Source organism: Eleginops maclovinus, chromosome 13, assembly GCF_036324505.1.
Source record: "Eleginops maclovinus isolate JMC-PN-2008 ecotype Puerto Natales chromosome 13, JC_Emac_rtc_rv5, whole genome shotgun sequence".
Lineage (NCBI taxonomy): Eukaryota > Metazoa > Chordata > Actinopteri > Perciformes > Eleginopidae > Eleginops > Eleginops maclovinus.
The window spans coordinates 21,376,103-21,399,160 of record NC_086361.1 but is presented as its reverse complement, the minus strand read 5'-3'; the positions used below and the strand labels follow the sequence as shown (position 1 = coordinate 21,399,160).

General features: G+C 41.9%; 1 protein-coding gene across 1 annotated transcript in view; it reads right to left on the bottom strand.

Moving 5' to 3' along the window:
• Positions 1-4,938: 4,938 nt before the first annotated feature.
• The window catches only part of trappc9 (trafficking protein particle complex subunit 9), a 170,755-nt gene continuing 152,635 nt past the window's right edge, over positions 4,939-23,058 (bottom strand). Inside the window, exons 22-23 of the mRNA XM_063900068.1 lie at positions 7,415-7,638; positions 4,939-6,121 (exon numbers count right to left, since the gene is read on the bottom strand). Coding sequence (XP_063756138.1) covers positions 5,942-6,121; positions 7,415-7,638 — 404 coding nt within the window. The 3' untranslated portion in view covers positions 4,939-5,941. The remainder of the gene's footprint in view (positions 6,122-7,414; positions 7,639-23,058) is intronic.

The window sequence follows — 23,058 nt, the reverse complement described above, 5'->3', positions numbered from 1 at the left end:
TGAACTGAGGGGTTTGGAACATCTTGTATGACCTTTACTGAAATATTCATACGTTGTTGTGTTTGTTTGTCGGAGTTATTACACACACTGACGTCATAATGCTTTTACAGCTTTGCCACAGCGGACGTGAGTAATCCTCACTCTTCCTGTCAGGTTCATTATAAGTCGTCCATCTTCCCAATAAAAACCCACTTATAAACACGAACAGGAAGAAGCCGGTCTCAGTACAGGAAGTTGAGTGCAGGCTGTCGCCACATTGTGAACTGCAGTGTTTCAGAAATCGCGTCTAAACAGATCCACTAATCAGCAGCGTCTGGATCCGAGGTCTCTATATTTAGAATCTCTTTCTCACATCCCGAGTCCCCGCTCTGCCCACCTCCAGAACTCATAATGCATTTCTGGAGAAGCTCAGAGAGAAAAAGTTTAATAATGGCAACCGCTTAGATTAGTCTCCATGGTAATGACAGCCAACCTATAGTACAGTAGCTCATGACACGCACGCACGCACGCACGCACGCACACACACACACACACACACACACACACACACACACACACACACACACACACACACACACACACACACACACACACACACACACACACACACACACACACACACACACACACACACACACACACACACACACACACACACACACACACACACACACACACACACACACACACACACACACACACACACACACACACACACACACACACACACACACAGGACTGATGGAGGGAGACGTTGGGGCTGGATTAACGGACTGACAGCTGAGGGCTGGAAACACTCGCCTCAGTCTGGAGATAAATGCACGTATATTAACTCATTTGTTTTGCACGTCGTTATAAGATATTACACATCAATACAAGCAACAACAGTGTGTGTGATGTACTGCTCGACTTCAGAGTAAACAATACAAATCAACTCAATCAATGCATCTGTATGCATTGATTGAGGGGGTATAACCTGATCGATTTACTCCTCGGTTATTTCCAATAAAGGTCTACATTTTTGTGTGAAACAACAGAAATTGACTAAATCAATACATGCAGAAGCCTAATCTGCTTCCAATATATATTACATTTACTTGTGTTTCTGCTAATAAGAGTCTATTTCATACTGTGTGACTGCTTTAAATCGATAGAAACATATCAGTAAACTACTGCTTTGTTGCCCGGTGAACATTCATTCATGACTTCAGCAGATGATGATTCTCCCTTTTGGGGTAGACCTGACAAATGCATGTCTAATTTAAATGTACAAAAATGTTGAGTCCTTAAATCCTTCGGAAATGAGTTTCATACGGTCTAAAGGGCGTATGGCAAAGATACTGTTTGTGTGTAAATGTAAAGGATATCAGTTCTAATTAAAGTATATACTCTTTTATTGGTAAAATGTACTTTTCAAAGGTTCTGACTGTCATGTATTAACTTGTTTTGCCATAATTATTAACTATGATTTATTTTGGGCTTTCAACCACATGTCATGGCTTTTATTTCCCCGACTCTGCAACACAAGACCACCTGTTATCAGATGTTAGATGCAGGTATAGCACGGGAAGAAGCTTTTTAAATGGGTTAAGATTGTTCTCTTTAACATTACATTTGTCTTAATTGTGTACTGAATGTTTTTGGAGTAACTTCTAGACTAAAAACAAAGTTATTTTTAGGATTTCTTGTGATTTGCGTTGTCTAGCATGGACGGTAAGCGAATAACTTTTAATTTCATGGGGGCTTTAACTGGGGGAAAACTCTTAATCAGCTGCAGTCACATTTTACAGGTGAGGGTTTACTTCTTATTTAGCAGCTCATGTGCCGCGGCAGATAGCACAGTAATTAAGTCAGAAGTCGGTAAACACGCAGCGGCTGTTTCTATTGACAGTGCCTCATGCGCGAGTGAAAGAGCAGAGCAGGTGTCAAATAGCCTTCCCCCACCCGTTCTCCAGAAACCCGACATCACTCCACTCCTAAACCCTTTCCCTTATCAAGGTTACAGGTAGGAATGGACGTGACTTTCCACTCATCCTGAAAGAGGAGATTTAACTGAGTTTCCCTAATCTGAATGTCTCTGGGGGATTCTCAGCCTCCAAATGAAAAGGCCCTTGTTTGCACTCATTTTCCTCCCCGTTTCAAGCAGCTGATATCAGGCGGAGAGGAAACGCATCAGCACAGATTGATGGATGATTGTTACGCTGATTGCGATCGGAATTACAGGTGTGCTGCGAGGTAATGAAGGTTGGTGGCTAATAATGCGCCGGGGATTCACCGATAAGAAAGCTCATTTAAACCGGAGACGAGATGCTCCGTCTCTCCTGGATGTCCTCATTTCTGGGGAGGTCAGCTTATTGTTTGGAGAGCAGGCAATCCAAAATATCTCAGACACTCCGATGCTCTGGATCTCACTCTATTTCTATTCTTCTACAAAGACTTTATGCACATCTTAAAGCTGCTGAACAGGGGATTTAGATTGGAGCAAGAAGTACTCAAAAAGTCGGAGCTTTCGAAATGTAACTTTTAGGAACATGAGCTGGTTTAAGTCTTCCGTCGGTTTTGGAGTTTTAGAAACGAACCACGAATGTAGTTTAGCTGATCACGATCCATGTTTGCAATTATATTTCGGAGGCACCCTCTTGTGGCTGTCAATGTAATGATGGGAGTGACGGAGGAAGTAGGGTGACAAAGTAAAAAGGGGCAAGAAAGTCTGCGTACGGAGCTGATCAATTGGTGGACAGGGCAACGCAACAAGGTCAACGTGTACTTTTTAAACTTAGATAGGTAGCTTAACTTAACTAGCGTTCAGAAACTAATTTGGGTTAACACTCGTACTTATCGTAACCCAAACCTTGACCTTTTCTTGAATCTAATCAAGAAGTTTTGTTAGAATTACACAATGTTGTCCAGGTGATTCCCTCTCATGCATCAGTCACGTTTACTCTCCTTCATACAGTACATGTTGTTTTGGAAGCCATTTTTGAGTGTGTTTAAGCTATAGCTTTTCCAAATGATGCCCACGGGGTGTGGCCTACTGCTTTCCCAACCTACAGATTTTCCATTTCAATGGATTCAAAAAGCTCTCCTTGGCCCTGCAGATGTTAAATATTAAACCCTCACGGGGTAAAATTCAGTTTGATGTTGTGCTGACCTCTTTTATGCTCAGATTTCCTTTTTCCTTTACTTCTCACATCTCTGGGGGGGGGGAGGGGGGGTAATACATCCAACCATGTTTGACATTTTTAACCTGCATCATCAGCCCTACTTATGATGTTATTTAATGACTATAAAATCATCTTAATAGTCATGCGATAATCCAGTACATTTAGAAGATAGTCTACTAAGTACAGTAGTCATAATCAAGCTGGTCAGTCTGTGATGCTTTAGACCAGTGGTTCTCAACTGGTGGATCGTGACCCCAAAATGGGTCGCGGGCCCATTTTGAGTGCAAAAAGTTGAGAAAACAAAAAACAAATATGGAAAAAAGTCAAACTTTTATTTTGAAGGCCAACATTTCTAATGCTGCGCGTGCAGTAGCCGTTTGACTAGAAATGCCTGGGACCAGAAACGGTTTTGAAAACTGCTGTCTCGCAGTGATCCAGGGTTGGCTCCAAGTCAATCAAAAACTAAGTGCCTTATATATACAGTAGCTATATATTACTGCAAACTGTGGTTCAAAACCACACAAAGGAAAAAGTGGGTCCTGAGGCTTGACCAGTTGAGAACCACTGCTTTAGACCAAATAACAAACTAAGAAAGTAACACTGAACGCTCGGTAAATCTCTCGGTATTGATCGTTACTTGCAGCTCGAGACAGTTTTGTTTTTTTAGCTCTGGAGTTCCTTTTCCTCAGGTCCCTTCCCGACCTCAGAATCGATGTAGTTTGAATAAGGTGAATCTCTGCTTCAATAAGTGAAGAAAGGACAGCGTTAATTACAGCCTAGCTTTGTAACACAGGCCTATAAGTGAGCCATTACTGAAGAAGACACACTTTAGTGTCAGTAAACAATATGCAGAAGGTAGAGACAAACATAAACCAGGGTCCAAACTCTCGCATCGCTGCAGTAACGAGCTACCTCCAATTTCTAACTTTTCAAAGCCAGGACACACACGCACACACACACACACACACACACACACACACACACACACACACACACACACACACAGTCACACGCTGTCTTCTTAATCAAATAAACGGATAAACAAATTAATACGCATGGAGGGCATGACTTTGGGATTGTTTGCGTTGTATGCATAACTGATGAACCCTGTGGATCAACTGATGTATTATTCAGATATGTAAACACATTTACTACGAGTAGGAAAAGCTGTTTGCTGTTGAACTTTCAGCTTGACCTTCAGGGGGAAACATCCCACATGCTTGGCACTTTTCATGCTATTACTGGAACCCGGCATGGTTATATTAGAAACGTACCTAGGGGGCTTGTTGAATGCAAAGCTGGATTGAAGGAAATGTACATTTGAACACATTTAAATCCTTTGTCGCCAGTGTGTGAATAAAATCACGACTTTATTACTCTCTTGTTCAATTACAGCTGGACTGCTTTCTGTCCTTCTCACTCCTTACACATTCAACATCTTCATTTAAAGCCTCCAAGTATATCTGAAAGAACTGGGTCAAGCAAAGTATGAACATAAACTAGGGTAAGGTCACAGAGTCAAAGCAGGAAAATGTCAAAGCAAGTGTAACAAGAAGTTCTTTCAGTCCGCTTTCCCGGCATAAACAAATGCTAAAAATGATTATTAGTGATGCAATGTTTTCCCCGGTAATCACTGTTTATGGATTTTGCCGTAAGTGAATGTCAGACTTGAGCTTCCCAAAATGCCGAGGTGATAAAGGTCACCTCAGCAGGCGGGAAATGAACAATAACGGCTGTGGAGAGACGAATGCAAATAAGGGCCGAATAAACAAAGTTTGATTCTTTAAGCTTTTATTTACAACAGTTATATGTCGCACGTAATGACAGGCTGATCTAAGACAGTAGGATTCATCAGTATACAATGAGGTGGCACAGAGAGAAGATCAATACAGCAGCAGAAATAAATAGGTTTTGGTGTGAATAAATAGCTAACCACATTTCCAGTGTTGGTTTTTCATATCCTCTTCTTCAGTCTCAATCAGGGATCTGACGTCTTCTGTCCAGGAATGCTAACTCTTCTAGCTTTCTTTCAGTAGATCATTTCTTGTCTATATTGCCAGCTCAACAACTGTACATCTGGAATAACTGTACTCTTGAAAAGTTGGTACTGAAAGCTTGAAGACGTAGTAACTACTTTCATTTTATGCCCTGGCTACAGTTCGTTGTGACTAGTCTAGCTAGCAGTTAGCAAGCTAGCTAGCTAAAACACCCCGAACGCATCAATTCCTAACATGTTTGACTTACAGGGTGTACATCTTTTAATCTAGGTAACAAATGTACCTATGTTTACCTGAGCCAAGGTATTTTGTCTCGACCATCAGCTAACCAGCTAAATTGAGAAGGTTCAACACAGATAATTAGTTAGCTTGGAGTGTCTATCACCGTTGCTGTGAATATTAGCATTTAGCATTTTGGTGTGGTTTGTTATTTTTCACGTGAACTTCTGTGTCAAATTTAAACCTTAAACAAAGGCAAAAGGTAAACCCGTTCTCCACAAGTGGGATGAATTGATTTGAGTCTTAACCGTTAAGATTGGTTCAAAAAAAATAAGAAGTGGTTTAAAAAAAGCCAACTGTGAAGATGTTAGCCGCATTATTAGCTAGATGCTAACGTATGGGCTGACTGTGTAGGAGTGTGTCCTCGTGAGACTTGCTCTTTACTGTAACCATTAATGATATTTACATGTGATTCAATTCAAGAATGTAGTATTTACAGGGACCTTTAGAAACAACTCTCCATCCTTCATCAAGAGGTAAATTAAAGAGACCCCCACGGCTCTAGGCCCCGGCCTGCTGTGGGGGGTCCAGGGCTCGTATGTGGACGCTGGGCAGAGTGAACCAGGCTAGAGGAAGCTCTCGTCCGGCGCTGTCGTCCTGAAACTTGATGTTCAGGTAGAAATCTCCGGTGTAGAGGAAGAGCAGGGCTCCCACACAGACAGAGCTTTCTTTGGGTTTCACCTGGAGATGGTACAGACAGACAGACAGACAGACAGAAACATTAGCAGCCATCTTTTTAAGGAGCTTCATGATGAGCCTGGAACACAGGGAAAATGCTGCTCCAAAAACAAGGGAAAAAAATAAGGAAAACCAGGTTTTTTTTGCTTGTAATCAGTCATAAAATCGGCCAATAGAACACTTGAACACTTGCTTGGTAAGATTTTTTGAAATATGGGATATTTAGATAAAAAAGATCTGGTAAAAAGCTGGGAAAACATAGTTTAATCTAAATGGAAATGTTGTGTTATGGCAAAAATAAAACAAAGCTGAGGTTGGTTGCCAACAAAAATGTGTTTTCTAAAATCAAGTAAGATTTATTTCCTGAAACATGATCCATCTTTTAAAAACACCACAGCGGCTTAAGAATAGAAATTACTCAGATGTGCTTGGCAAGATTTCCCATTTTAGCAGTGTAGTTTGAAGCTTTGATGTAAAGGTAATGAAAAGTGCAGCATTCTTCCCTTAATCAAACACAATTCCCAAAGTGAAGTTTCAGGAAGAGGGGAATTCATTCATCTGCTTGTTAGGACATATTTCTTTCTTCTGCCAAGTCGCTTTAAATCTCCCGCAGCTTGTTTTCTGACAAGCTTGTTTTTGATTTAAAGATCACAGGCAGGACAGTTAAAGGACACACACCTGTTGTTGTAGTCTTAGGCAGGATTGCTTAGCAAGCTCTAGTATAGGTTGCTTTATAAATGGTCCTCTTGCCTGCTGGACGTTTCAATTCAAGTCTTAATTCACATTAAGCTGGAACACGCTATGTATGTACTTCATCAGGGCAAACATTATGCCTGCCGCTGCTGCTGCTCCCTGAGGTAGATTAATGTGTATGCTATAGCCTGTACTGCAATAAAACTACATGTTAGAATCATTTGGAGAGTCGTGATTGCGTAACTCAAGTCATAAATCTCAGCAAGCCTGAGGAACGACCAGGGGGAGGGGGGGGGGCTCATTTAAAACATGATGATGTGCTTTTAAATACCGTTGTTTTTCTTGCAATTTGGTCATGCTTACAGGCTTTGTGTTTTCGGATCTATATTGAGAGAGGGTCCGCTATGTTGCCATGTTTCTACAGTAGCCCAGAAGGGACAAACCAGACTCCGGATCTGGATAAGGCCTTGGCCCTTTTTTTGTATCTAAGGGCCCCCGTAGTCCAGCCACTGCTTCTAAAGTTAAACAAAGTTAAGCTCTAATCGTTGATGAAAATTGAACAAAACAGACACTTTTAACGACAGTTCTGCAGCCCCCACTGACCGTGTCGATGTAGAAGGTGTTGGAGCCGATGAAGGTGACGGCGTCCTCCAGGTCGTAGTTCTGCACTCCGTTCTGGTAGTCCTGGTACGGCACCACGGTCAGAGCCAGCGGGCCCACAGAGTTCTTGCTCAGGTTGGTCAGCTGCACCTCCAGGGACACTGCGTCGCCCGCTTTACAGTCGGCAATGACGTCGCAGTCACACGGCTTCCCGTTCACCAGCACATCTGGAAACACACAAAAAAAAAAAAAGGATAAGCAGGGGGACGGCGGCTTTTGTGTGACGTTCTGCAAAAAAAATGGGCTGAACTAAGAGCTTTTAAATCTCATGCATGGTCATTCACAGGTTTCACATCCCGTCTCCATTTCATCCGAACCCGGCCGACCATTAGCGGCCGATCATTCTGCTTCTGGTGGACGATCAATACTCTTTGTTTGTCAGATAATACATTTCACTGACATCAGCGGGAGCGGTGGAGCTGTGGGTATTACACTGAACTCCCTCCGGTTAATCTCATGCATGACTAATTTGTGTTAAAACAGGACGAGATAGTTGAGGCAATCCTACACACACACACACACACACACACACACACACAGGCACTCACACACACAGGCACTCACACACACAGACACACACACCATCGTGAAATAGATTTGTCTCTTCTCACACAGATAGCTCCCAGACCTCTCCATAACAATGCTTTAATGTTCCAAAAAGCTCTTTATTTTTCTCATACTGTCTGAGCTGCAGCTCCCCTTTTCACCCTCTGTCTAAAATCAGAGCCCAGTCTGCTCTGATTGGTCAGCTGGCCGGCGTTTCAGAGAGGGAACACATGGATTTTACCCTTTGAAGATCATTTACATGCATCAAAACCTATAGAACAAGCCCAGAAAGCACAATAAGGTCTCTTTAAGAAGACTCTGATGACCACTTGTTCTGTAAGTCAGATACTGAAGGCAGGACTTTTCATTTGTAATAAAGTCTACTTTCACTTTGGTTTAAAATCCAAGTCTTTCCTCCCCCTCGGCTCACAGCTCCCTCTCTCCTGTCACAACCGCCCCAGAAAACGCTGAGTGAGTTCAATTCAATCCCGCTAATGTGTGGCCCGTCGGTCCTGTTGCGGACCCCTATTTGGCGGAGGTAGACGCCATGATTTGTTCGGAACAATGAGCTCAGTGAACTCGCTTCCGGCGGCGGGATGAAGCAAAAAAATTTAAAAGACTGAGTCGAAACACGAGAGGGGGACCCCGAAGAGATCAGCAGAGTAATGACTCCGCTGAGAATAAAGGGGGCGGCCCACGAACACAAACACACAACCCGGTTGTCATACGCTTTCTAGAGTCACGCTCGCAGCTGTGATAAACACGGTGAGTCAGAGCCGCGCTGACAGCCCGATGAAAGAGCCCGGCCGCTGGTGTGTCGATCTGTTGCGTGCGGAGAGGAGTAGGGGTCGAGGAGATGAGGGGAGGGGAGTGGGATATGAAGATAGACAGACCATCAGCAGGAGGGAGGAAAGGGAGGGGAGGATGATGCCGTGCTGTCATAGAGCCCGGGGAGCTGCAGCTACAGGAGGGTGACATTCAGATCTGTATTAAAAACACACTTCACTCAACTCAGAGAACCAGCAGCACTCACAGAGGGGCTCGGGGGGGGGGGGCTTTTGGTCTGTTTGGATGTGAGATGATGTGTCGGTTTGAACTTACTATTCATGATATTTCCTGTAAATGTTTGAGGTAAAATGACCAGTTTAACCTAAAACAAAATACACTTCTGTGCAAATCTGTGGGTTTTTTTGGTGTCAATCTAGCACTTCAATCTCAGAATATCCTCGATTCTTTTTCACGTAAATTAAAAGTGTAAGTTATTGTTTTGGGATGTTTCCCTCCTTGCTAGGCCTTTAAGTTTCCTTCGTGGTACTTTTGTGTGTTGACATCTTCTTAGATTTCCCTTCCTCAAAATCACTGCAAAGAAAGACATGTTATTTTCAAAGCATCAAAAGCAACGATACAGACTCCACAAAAATGAGCCATGAGGATTCAACGTGTTTATGAGATGCACCCCCTTGTGCAGCACCATCACTTTAAGCTGCTTTTTATTGCATAATAAACATGTTTTAGGATATGATGGATCAGTCTGCAGGTAAATAATTCTCTATTCTAATACCACTTTAATCTCAACGGATGTCAACGCTGTTTTCACGGGAATATACAACTTACATCTAAAAGGAATCTGAGTTGTTCTTGTGATATTACCCCCACCATTGCCCAGGGACACAACGACATGCTGACTGCAGTGGGGATTGAACCTGTGCTCCCCTGATCCGAAGATCATCTCACTAACCCACTGAGCCACAGCTACATCATTATGTTCTTATACCATTTTCTTTATTTCTTACTGATTATAACCATTGGCTTTGACACAATCCAGATGTTAAAAGGGAGCAAAAGCGACACCCCCGTTGATTCGATTCCCCTAAAAATGCTATTTATTAGATTCAAAATGCAGATCCTTGTACCGTACAGTACAGTATATATATAGAGCCTTAACCCCTGTATCCATATACACTATGTATCAAGAGGTTGTTGCCAGTACACAGGTCTGACACACACACACACACACACACACACACACACACACACACACACACACACACACACACACACACACACACACACACACACACACACACACACACACACACACACACACACACACACACACACACACACACACACATGCCTTTCATAGCCGGTGGCAATGAGCCTATAGTGACACCTAAGCATGAAGTTATATTTAGTTTGTTCAAAGTCTTGTTGCTAGGAGATGTGCAAATTCTAGATAGCCTACATCGGCTCTAAAACTGGAAATAAATTCTTTCACATTAAAGGGAACAAAAGAGAATGGTTAGACTGTAATGAGCTGATCAACTCCCCCACACACACACCACACACACACACACACACACACAGCTTGAGCGTTTGCCACAGCGCTCTCTACTCCGCTGTCCTGGATTGTGTATCAGCATCGAGGCAATCAACTGATTTAGATAACTCAAATTAAAGCAAGTTGGAAGAAACGCTGGCTCGCTCTGATGAGTAAAACAACAACTGTGTTTACTTTGGGAAAAAAATCATAACCATTGTGCCTAATTAGCAGGCATGAGATGAGGTGGGTCATTTTAAAGTTTTACATCCCTTATGTAACCTTTAAAACAAACCAACCAATATTGGAAACACGAAGCCTTCTGATTGGTTGTGGTTCTCCTTTGGGATCCTCAGCTTTTCTCCAGAGAGGACGCCAAAGGTCGTGACAAAACGCTGCTTTTTTAAAAAACATCTGCTGTCTGTTTCCCGTTGTGCAGAGCTGAGTGACGTAGTGCTTTACTATCACCAATGCTTTCCAGTTTACCTTCACAGGGCTCGTGGAAAATGGGTACGTACAGGAATGTGATCCAAGGAAAAAAGGCCCAATGTTTTATAGTTTTCTGAATGTAAAGAAGCCCAGTTGTTCTCACCATCAGTGACATGTATTACGAACGCAGAGATGCTATAAATACATAGCAGGATAAGGATTATGGACAGTGACATTTCTGCACAAGCAACAGGTACATCACATGTTGAGTGTATAAGAATCGACTTTCTGTGTTGCAACAGGTAAGGAGGGAGAGGAATTGATTTAAAGTAGGCCAATTAAAAGTACCTCCATTTACCAGCTGCAACGATGATGTGATAAACACAACAATGCATGAACAATAACTGCTGAATAATGTATAATGTAGGGCTTATAAATGAACCATTAGGACCAAATTACCCCGAGCATCTACAAAATCGTGAAATATTGCGTCACCTGGAGCTGTTTTTCATAAATGACTCAGACAGTAAAATGATCTGTTTCATTTTTTAAAATTATGATTGTTTGACAAATGAATAAAAACCGTCAAACCTCTAGAAGTTTGTCATGTCGGAGTTTTTCAGTCTAGAAGCAAGTCAGAGTTAGTGTCCCTTGTTTTTTACATTAGCAGTCAGTATATAACTATTTCTTTTTTTAGATTTAGCATATTAGCTGATTCTGTAAGCAGCTGACGACTCAAGTGCTTAAGTTAATGATATATTTTATATGGATTTCAATAAACAATCTCAGGCTTACATACATTACATAAAATGCCTGCGATTACAAACGAGAAGGACAACATTAAAACACTCTATCTTTTAAAATGAATAGGTGTTTTTTTAGTCCTGTCTTTTCCCTACTAGGTGTTCTGTAGGTGAGTCAGTTGTAAAGACCATAATGTTGTACTTTCACTTAAGAAGCAGTTTTAAATGCAGGACTTTTACTTATAAGAGAGTTATCCTTCGCTGTGGCGCTGCTACTTCTACCTCAGTCTAACCTCGGATTACTTCATCCACCACCGATGTTACATAACACGTGCAGCTGTGCTCGGCCCAGATGTGGCTGCTTCAGTCTGCAGAGGCAAAGCGCTGCGGCAGGCGTCGCCACAGCAACCGGGAGAGAAACAAGAGCGCGAGAGACAGCAGCTCCTCCCTCCTGTGAGAGTATATAAAAAGCCACGGATCAAACCGCGGCTCAGAGATTAAACAAACCGCTCTCTGCCCCTCTCTGCAGCGCTGACACCCGGATAGAAGATAGAAATGAGGACCGTCGCTCGCAGATTTGTCAGTGTTTACACGATTACGCACGTGCAACACACCGGATGTAAGGATGCATGGAGCGTATTAAGATCCAGCCATCACAACCTGGAGAAAACACACAGAAACACACACACACACACACACACACACAGAAACACACACACACACACACACACACACATACAAAGATGTCATGTTTCACACACCTCATGCACAATGACATTTCTGAAGGGTGTGTAGGAAAGGCTCATTGTACAGAGGGAGGGTTACTCTGCTGCAAAACTGACTACATAACCAACATAGTAGTATTAAGTGTGTGTGTGTATGTGTGTGTGTGTGTGTGTGTGTGTGTGTGTGTGTGTGTGAGAGTGTTAAAGAAAAGAGACTGAGATTTTTACAGTAGCGGGATCTTTGAAAGGCATTTGCTTTTAGTAGAAATGGAAATGTGCCAACATGACTGTTGCATAAGTCCATTCTTATTGAGTGAAATATACCAGAGCATTTTACCCTATTATGTTAAACATTAATTAACGGTTAAATACATTTCGTAGATGTTGTAAAAAGTAAAATCACACCTCAGTACGATTGGTCCAAATGCCTTTGAGAATAAAAAGTAGGGAAGTGAAAAAGGGAGACGCTGAAACTTTACACACCCCCACTTTGTAGAGAAAAGAACATTCTGACTCTGCAAAAAGGAAAGAAGACTGGACCAGGAGGAACCATTACTCATTCATCCTTCTCGTTAATATGAGAAGGAACATCCTGACAATTGTTTAGCTTTAACAATCCTTCACCTTCAGGAATACCTCGATATAAGAACAACGGGCGCATTAGAGAACGCTTGTAGCTCCAAAGATAACATGTTGACGATCAATCCGCTCCATAGATCTTATTTTGTCTTGAACTGAGGCTTTGTTTAGCTAGGTCGCAATGAAGACCTGAGCATCATTCAACACCAGCAAAGAGTCTGAGGTTAGAAACCTGAAATAAGGTCTTTGGATAACGAACATATAAAGAGGTTTTGAGTACTCTACGGTAAACATTAGCCGCCTTTAGCTTAGCCATGCTAACGTGCATCCTCGCAAACACGATGCAGTTTGTTTATAGCCTAGCATTAGCATTAGACTAGTGACTGCTTTAACGGTTCAAAACTCACATGGTGATGTAAATATGTGGATATTATCCTGTTAACCATGTAAAGCCCAAATATAGAACATTTTTGACCTTTCAGATGCTGTTGTAGGAAGCCTCTGGTGCAGAAATGAAAGAGTTTTCACATGTTTTGAGTTTTTAGGGACGTTTGTAATATTGCAATATAAAATAAAATAAATCTAAATAAAATGTGATTAATGTATTCCACAATAACTAAATATGTACATGATCTAGACCAGTGGTTCTCAACTGGTGGGTCGTGAAAAAAAAGAAGTTGAGAAAAAAAGAAAAATGGCGGAAATACTTTTATTTTGAAGGCCGAAATTTCTAATGCTGCGCGTGCAGTAGTAGTTCAGGACACCAGAAACGATTTTGAAAACTGCTGTCACGTGGTGAGAAGTTGCTTGGTTTTGAGATTTGGAAGTGGTGTGAGTTTATGGCTGGACGGCGGGACCTATAAACACATTTACTACCCAATAGCATTGTGGGGCTGCACAGAAGGACCTTATTGTATCTTATTTTCTGCTATTAGTCTTGCTAACTCCCAGGTCAGTCAACTGCACCACTGTATTAACAACCAGCTAAAATGTAGCTTCTCCTTTAGTAAAACTATTTCATTGCTAGAAAGGAGCCTATTATAACCGTACTCCAGTGGCAGTGTCTCTTCCTCCAGGACCGGGTCACCCGGGTTTAACTGGGTCATTGATGGATGCTTCGATGGATCAGGACGATGTGCTTTAACAAGTGGCGAGGTGTGCAGCAGCTAGTCTAAAAATAAACCTGCCAGCCTCTGATTTCCCTTGAGACATCTGCCCCTTTTATAATTATCCCTGTAACCAGGGTCTCACTTATATCTGTTTTCCTTCAACAAACCTCTAAAAACGTCCATCTGCTTTGACAACAAGGAGCCAGGAGCATGTTGGATGTTCTCCCACTCACTGCATGCGACATTTATCAGTTTGGAGCGGGAGCTTTATGCACATTTTGAACCGAGCTAATTCTGGAACGCTCCGTGGAAGCATATGCAGCTTAATAGATAGTAAATTGGCGAAGGCGACATAAACGAAGCATAAATTTGCAGATTCAATTTCACCCATTGCTGCCTCTTTCTGAAAGGTTGGTACCGTCCATCTGTGCCTGACTTTGGAATCCAACAAATGATTATTTTCTGGACATATTTAGGAAGCTTCACCCCAAACAAGCTGACATGCTGGGGTGTTAGAATCTCCATCAGCAGCGAGCGGCAAAGCCTGCGGCAGGAAGATTGGCTGTTATGCCACAGCAACAATTTATGAGCTCAGGTTGACTAATATTGGCTTCATCTCCACACAGGACACCTAGCCGAGCTGCTTCCAGTGCACACACTCATCACGTCCAAAGGAGCAGCGGCATTACTCATCCAAACAGTCAACGGTGCTCTCATTCGCCACCGTGATTTTTTGTTGACTCAAATAACACCTCTCTCTACCTTTTTCCACCTTTCATTCTCCCGCACTGTTGTCCTCTTGGCTGTTCTTTTGAGAGTCGTGCTCAAGGTAATCATTGTTTAGCATCCTTAACCTTCACTTGTAGCCGCACTCAACCGGGCTTTGAAAAGCAGGCAGAATACTGTGAGGATGCAGAGATAATATACACACACACACACACACACACACACACACACACACACACACACACACACACACACACACACACACACACACACACACACACACACACACACACACACACACACACACACACACACACACACACACACACACACACACACACACTCTCTTATTGTAAGACTACGACAAGGAGGGAGGAGAGAGCTCCCTGTGGTGCTCTCAAAGGGAATCTCAATGTTCTCGAGAGTCTTTGGAATAAGTGGGAAATAAATAATGAATACAAATAAATGATCCGAGTCTTTAAAGGTATATCGACATTAAGAGTTGCCTCCGAGATGTGTTGCAAGCTGCCGGCAGCAACAGTCTTTCCTTGTAATAGATGCCTTTAGTTGGCTTTGTGGATTGTTCAAAGGGAAAGTATCCCCCCCCCCCCCCCCCCACCCCGCAGGACAAAACACACAACAAAAAAGAACTACACCGATGGAAACAAAGGACGAGTAGGAGGTAACGTCAGAATGCTTCAAACAAAATGCTTTTTGGATCATTAGAAAAACCCACTCTCTCCCCCCACCTTTTTCGACGTTGGAATTGCATTTGCCAATATTTGTATATTTCTGAGATAAAGTCTGACAAGGACGCCCACTTTACAAGGCTGAGCAGGTGTAAGAAAAGGGAAAAGGTAGCATGTTCAACCCACTTTTCTCTCAGGTCTTATTTAGTTATTTTTCATTCTGTCCCTTTAGAGGGAAGAGTTAATTACTTTCGAGAGAGACTGATTGATAATGACTCCTACATACTATCTAGTACATACTACTTGCTACATAGAAGTGCTACCTAATAGCACATACTATGTCATAAATAATAGGTTGTACATACTTTGTAGCACCTACTATATTCTACCTACTAGATTGTATTTACTATGAAGTACATACAATTGAATACTTAAAAGGTCATACATACTGTAGTGCATACTGTGTCCTATACACACTCGGTTGTACATACCATGTTGTACAAAATATTGCGTCCTACGTCTTGCAAACTATGTAGTACTCACTTCCATGTTGTACATACACCATGCTATGCACTGGAACTGTCATCTTTCTGAGCTCTTTCCACAACGGTCTGTAATCTCCAGCTGCACTAATGATTCATTCTTAAGTTTATTCAAACAGTCAATTAACCTCCTAATCAGGTATACATGATTCAATCGTTCAGCCTCATAAGTGTTTAATGTTCTTTAATAAGCAGCTACGTGTATTAAAGTGACCAATGAACCCATGTTTCCATTTGACTTTCTGCCTCTAAATGTGTTGAGGATTATACTGTAGACGGTTTACATGTCTCCCTGTTGTGTGCAGAGAAGAAGCATGCGATATAATGCAGTATGCATCAGACACACATCAGCCACCTGGACATCACCTGGAGCATCTTGTTTGGACTGAACTGTGAAGGTGGCTGATCAGGGAAATGAAAACACTGTAAGCCTCGTATCTGCTATATACTAGCAACTTCCCAAAATAGAACAAATCAATAGTGTGGGGGAGCAGTAGTGTGGTGGCTGGGTGCCATTACACTTTAATGGCCCCATACTGAGATGGAAGTCTTTGCTTGGGGCTTCCTGCGGTGCAGTCATATAATTCTTAAATCCGTCTCTTTTTCCAAACTATACTTACATTTGGAATATTTTCCAGAGCCGTGGAAAGCCTATTATTCATAACCTCTGCTGTAGATGGGAAATTCCTCAGGTGCAAAAGCTATATATAAAGAAAAACTCCATCTGTTTATATGATATCCTACTTGTGTGATCGAAGCTGGGTTTGAGGTCTGTAAAACATTCATTCCATTTCTCTTTGCAATGCTTCCTTTTCATATCCTGATCCTTTTTTATATCACATCGTGTTTTGACTGCTGGTCTCGTCTCACTTTTTCACAAATTCTCACAAAGCTCTTGACCTGCTGCCAGATCCAAAGACAAAAAGGACACAAACAGCAGCCTCACAGTACTTGAAGGCAATGACAGACTAAGAGTAACACTAGACGCCCCCTAGTCTTATGCTGCAGCTGTCATAAACAACATTCAGTGTGTACTTTATTGCAGATCCAAGCATTCCGGTGCTACTCAAATCTGTGGAAAATAAAGCACTAAATTCATTTTCGGTTTAAAAAAAAGTAATTTTCTCACGTGGTGACCATGAGAAAGCTACGGTTTCAGTCTGGATCAGACACATTTTATTCAGATGTGTTTAGTTTTCATGCTTCATTTTGCATTACACATTCTTCTTCTTTGTCAAAACCCAGCACCAATGTTACCCACAATGAAACTCTGGCTTGATTTACATACCACACAAGATCTGTGTATTATGCTATCAGCTAAAGGAGCCTTGGTCTGCTAGCCTCAAGCAGAAATCAGGATTAAAAAAAACAACTCCTCGCCCTGAGATTGTTTTTAAACTGGAGCCCTATCCAGCGCTGATTCAGGAGCATTACTTGAGGTCATTTATTAGACTTTACACGGCTCCCCTCTGCAGCCAACAAAGGATTTCTAGAACCTTTTACATATGCAGTAGAACTCCTCAACACCTGTCAACACACTTTGATTTTTAACATCAATGGACTCCCCCTTTAGGAATGAGGAATAGTTTATTTATATTTGAGAAAAATCAAACATTAGAACAAGTTTAACTAGTTTACTACTTTAGTAACTGGACTTCAGAGGAGCCAGTTGTTTTATTTCCATTTCTCTTCTTCTTGTAAGTAATTGTGCAGTGGAGTAACACCAAACAACCTCACACACATAAGAGATTGATGTACCAACATCCAGTAAATAGAAATGTGTATTCCTGTTGAATTACATGAACCTAAAATAGATTTGGAGTGGTATAGTATTTGTGACATGTAAAGGAAACCATAGTCCTTTAATACTGCTTTTTTTGCTTTCCTACAAGATAAAATCAATGTATATTCCATGCAGAAAGCCCATGAATCAGATTTAAAACACAATGCTCGTTTAGATGACATCCTAAAGAGATCGATAGCAACATTATGTGGAGGATTATCATTTTGTCCACTCAAGATCATCGCTTAGTGTGGTTGTTTGGGAGGATTTATGGTTCACATGCATTGTACTGTAGATTATTTCCTCTGAACTCTGAATGTACTTGTGTGTGAAACGGACAACTCCAGGGCATTTGCGGTACTTGAAATGCATTGCCTGCTGTCAGTACAAGAGCTTTATGTGGTGGACATGAAACAGCCATTTGAACTTTAGAATAGAAAGCTTCATGCATGATAAAAATGTTTTGAAAAATGCACTTAAGCAGTAGGAAATAAGTACTTATGATAACTCATTCTCACACTCCATTTAGCCTTTTGTAGTGAGCTGTGCTTTTTCTAAGCGGCTTTCCTCTCTGTTTAAAATGTATCACCATTTGTGAAAGGGACCATAGCTAAAACACAACGATAGGACATTTGTTAATATATGGCATTAAAACAAATTGGGACGTACGCATGCAGAGGGAAACCCCCAAGATAATGCAAAGTCAGAAATGGATAGAGTCTTTATGCATCTGGAAGGGGGTCTTTTCTTAAGTGCAACACATTTTCATGTACAATTAACAGTGGAAGCATTTCTTTTTGAAGGTTTTTGGTCTCAAACATGGCGGCACCAGAAAGACCAAAGTCATTGCAAACCTATCCTCTGGGGACCATGAACATCTGTACCAAACGTCATGCCAATACATCACGAACAACCAAAGAACCAGACTGACTTGCTGTCTAAATAGCCGGCTATAGAAAAGATAAAACCCTGCATATAGTTTTTTAAAAAAGAGCTAATTCATGCAGCTACCCTTCGAAACTGAAGCCAGTACTCTGTGCATACATCTACAGAAGAGTGCTACGTCTTATTCCCTCTCTGCACAACTCCAGAGTAAACATCAGCAGCAGCACATTAGCTTTGGGTGATGTCAATCCTTTCTTATCTGCTCCCCACATTCACCTGTAACCAATCAACATTACACTGTAATCTCACTAAATGTAATTTACAAGCACTTGGCTTTAATCAGGCAGATTTGGGATTAATGTCAGAATTATTTACGGCTAATCAGGAACACCGGCGTAGATGTGCTGCTTGAGGGGGAATGATGACACAACCGTAATACATGAGAGAAGAGGAGCCAAAAGGAAAGCTTGTACGATAAATAGGGACTTCTCTGACCTTTCAAACAATACCAACTTCTGCTGAATCTTAAAAAGGTATATGATAAATGCAGAGGAAAAGTTAGGGCCTTTGTGTAATATCCCATATTCCCACGGAGGATTGTACCAGCATCAGCTACGAGTTTGCGGAGCGGTTCTGAAGCCACTGGTCCGTGTCTGATCCGAGTTGGACAGCAGATGAGTGTTCAACAGGCCCGCTGTACTGAGCATTCAAAAGGCGAATCTCAGTTAATCGCATATGGATGGAAAATAATTAAGGGCTATCTTCCCCCGGCAGAAGTCGATAGCCTGGGTGTTGAAGCAGAAAAACAGCTGCTGCAATAAATCTGATCTGATAATCCAGTGTGCTGATGGGAGGACGACCAGAACAGCTAGTCCCACAGTCAGGGAACACATCGCCTTGCTCTGTGGGTGTCAAATGTATATTCTTTTGAATTTGTATTAACATGAAAGATAATCCAGAGCAAAAGAGGAAAAACTTTGCCATATTTGACCTTCTCTATCAAAGGAAAAATGATCTATTTTAGGCCATTTTTAAAGAAGCATGTCATGTTTTTACACAATTTGTATTACAAATGTTCACTTTCATTGACCTGGGCCTCTGTCAGTCCATAAAGCCACTTATCTGTGGGACAAGGGGACATATTCTGCTTATTTCCAGGTTCATTTGTATATGTAGTGTCTCTTCTGGGACATGTCTCCATGCTTTAAAGTTCAAAAAGCTCTTTATTTTTCTCATACTGTCTGTGCTGCAGCACCTCTTTTCACCCTCTGTCTGAAACCAGAGCCCAGTCTGATTGGTTAGTTGCCCGGCTCTGTTGTGAGTGGCCAACCGCTTGGAGATATCCCGCCCCTTGGCCTATCACGTAAAATGTGTGTGAGTACTAGCCAATAGGAGCGCGGGTCACTATGTTACAGGAGTCCTCCCGTAACAACCGCCCAGCTAAGCTATACAAATTCATCTCAGTGACATAAGGCTAATGATGACCCAGCCCGGGATAAGCAATCCTTCATTATGTTCGTCTTATATCATCTCTAAATCTACAGAGAGAAACGTCTCCCCGGGGAAGACTTGAAGCGCTCATTTTCTTTCCTCTCATTTTGCAAAGCGCTTCTGAACATCACCCTCTTTGACATACAGTAATGCGGCTCCCAGTGAAATCTCTGATTACAACTCCGCTCACATCACATCTGATTAAATTTGGATTACTTTTTTTTGTTCTTGAATAGCAATTTCTTGAACGTATGATTATAATTAATTGGGTGCCGTCTTTCTCGTCGGTGTAGCGATAGACTGCAGATATTCCTGGGGTGTGTGGAGGCTCATTTGGTTTTTATAAATATTACAACAGGCCTGACAAGCAGTCCACAGGGAGCCCTGCAAAACATCATTTTCCAGAAGCTAATTAAAATAGAGAACATGGTTAACAACTAGCTTCAAAAAGTGTTTGAATAGTGAAGTCAATGTGTGGAATAATTGGAAAAACTTGGCTCGACCTCAATAAATATTATATGTTATTAGACACTGAGGGGCATTTGGTCGTGTAAGAACAATACAACGCGGCAAACAAAGGGAAGCCCAACTACAAACTGAAGCGCTGATTAGGAGATGTGCATTGCCTGAGAGTGGTTTCAATGGAGCACAAAGGTTGGATCACCGTCAAATATTTGCTCACTGGGATGGTATGGCACTCGATACTGCACTGTGAATCATCCGCCTTTTTTTTCCTCCTGTGACATAATCTCCAAGAATGGAAAACCAAACAAGGCCAACGTACAATAGCCTCGATTCCACGTACCGCGCCGGGCCGACAACATCAACAGGTGTGCGTTTGAGGAGGACCGACTCCGAGCAGGGGGGATTGGGAGGAGTCGTCGGCGACTGTTTTGACTCATCTCCAGAAAAATCATTAGTCACAAGTCATTAGTAATCGTCCCCTGAGAGATTTACTGTAGTGTGGTCTAAACATGGCTGCTGTCATATGCCGCGCTGCACACTTACTCCCATTTCCCTGCCTCATTACTCTGCTCTGCCTCCCTGCTTCTTCTCTTAATATGTTCCAACCCTAATTATGCAAATGAATCCACTCTACCTTCCACATTAAAATCTCTAATATATGTAGATACCTTCAGGCGCGGCAGAGGAATCCCTGTCCAAGTCGTAACCTTGAAGCCAAATGCAGACGAGCCAGGAAATATACTGCTGCTGTTGCTCTGCATCCACATTGATTTTGTTTATTGAGGCAGAAACCTCCACTGACAGGATTAGCTTCCATGAGATGGATATTTGAAAAGACACATTCTTTGTAAAAACAGTAATATTGGAGTTTACATCCACGTCTTTCCAGACTAATATAAGGTATATCTATAGGATGACTGAAAAAAAGGACACATTCTGCCAATTTTCAGGTTAATTTAGTCTTTAGTGTCTCTCCTGGGACATGTCTCCATGCTTTAATGTTCAGAAAGCTCTTTATTGTTCTCATACTGCCTGTGCTGCAGCCCTTCTTTTCACCCTCTGTCTGAAACCAGAGCCCAGTCTGCTCTGATTGGCTAGCTGGCCGGCTCTGCTGTGATTGTTCAAATACTTATAGATGTCCCGCCCCTTAACCTATCAGGTACAATGTGTCGGAGCACTAGCCAATAGAAGTGCGAGTGTTACGTAGTGATGTCACTACTAATTGCAGTGTGTGGGAGATCAACTCCCTCTGGAGGAAACAAAAGGGATTTTAGCCTTTGCAGACCATTTACATGCACTAAAACCTGTAGAACACACTACAGGGAAGGGAAACCCCCAACAAGCATAACAGGGCCGCTTTAAAGGAACTAAATGAAGAGTACTAAGTGTATTTTGTCTTTAGAAGAATAAAGAATATACAAGAATGGATTAAACGTTAACCTCAAAATCAGATTTTTTTCCCCCCCATGAGTCCAAGTGAATGCTTAAGCCAATTTAAAGAAATCCACTTAAGGCGTTCCTGAGAAACACAACAGGTAAAAAAGAATAATAGGTCTACAATGACGCATGTGGAGGAGGTTTTACCTTAAGTGGCACACAGGAAACTTCAAAGTCTTTACAGTAATTCACTGCTGTTGGAAGTATGATTTGTCTGACAACAAGCTGACTTGAAGGAGGCAGAGGGAGCACCTCTGTTTCTCACTCTGCCTCCTCTTTCATGCTTGCCATCATGTGGGAGGCTTATAGCTGTACTAAATTGCTCCCGATGACGAACACGCAGCAGTGACTAGAGGAGGATTTCCCTGGCAATAACCAAAGGGTTGCTGCTTAAGGGAATGTCATTTTCTTATGAGGGAAAAAAAGAAGAGCAAAACAAAGCCCGGCCTGCACACCCACATTCAATCTGCTGCTGCACGGTGTTTCTGTGGCTGCCTTTTTGTTTCTTGAGGAGATAAAGCGACACACAGATGCACCGTGGGGTACAGTACATTTATGTGGCAATTATGTCCAAGACAAATTAACCCCGAGGTACTTATGATGTCTATGATTATCTATTTATACTGCAAAAGAGGTGGAAAAGAAAGTTTATGTAACAAAGTTATTGTTGAGTTTGAAGGGCAGAAGACGGGAGCTTGGGAAACAGATAGACGTTTAACATTTACATAGCACCACGGAAAGGTAGAGCAGAATGACGGTGGATTTTTTTGCCCAAATCCTGCACTTAACACCATATTTTACAGTTGAAATTGGCAGTGCTAACAAATGCTAACACATAATTCAAAGGCAACACTGTCCTTCGTTAATCTTATCCTGGGAATTTCTGGATTGCAGTTTTTGTGATGTTAGACATATCAACAAGACATTGACATCGCGCACACAATGCTTTCAACATTAGCATAAATTTGTGCAAACTTTTCAAAATGTTAAAAGCTAAGCTAGTCCTATGAATAGAAACCAACTTGTATGATGATGTTTGCCAAGACTCAATTAAAAAAACATGGAGCATAAGTACAAAGTGAATCCAGCATCTATCTCTCACCGGTGCGCCAGCCTGC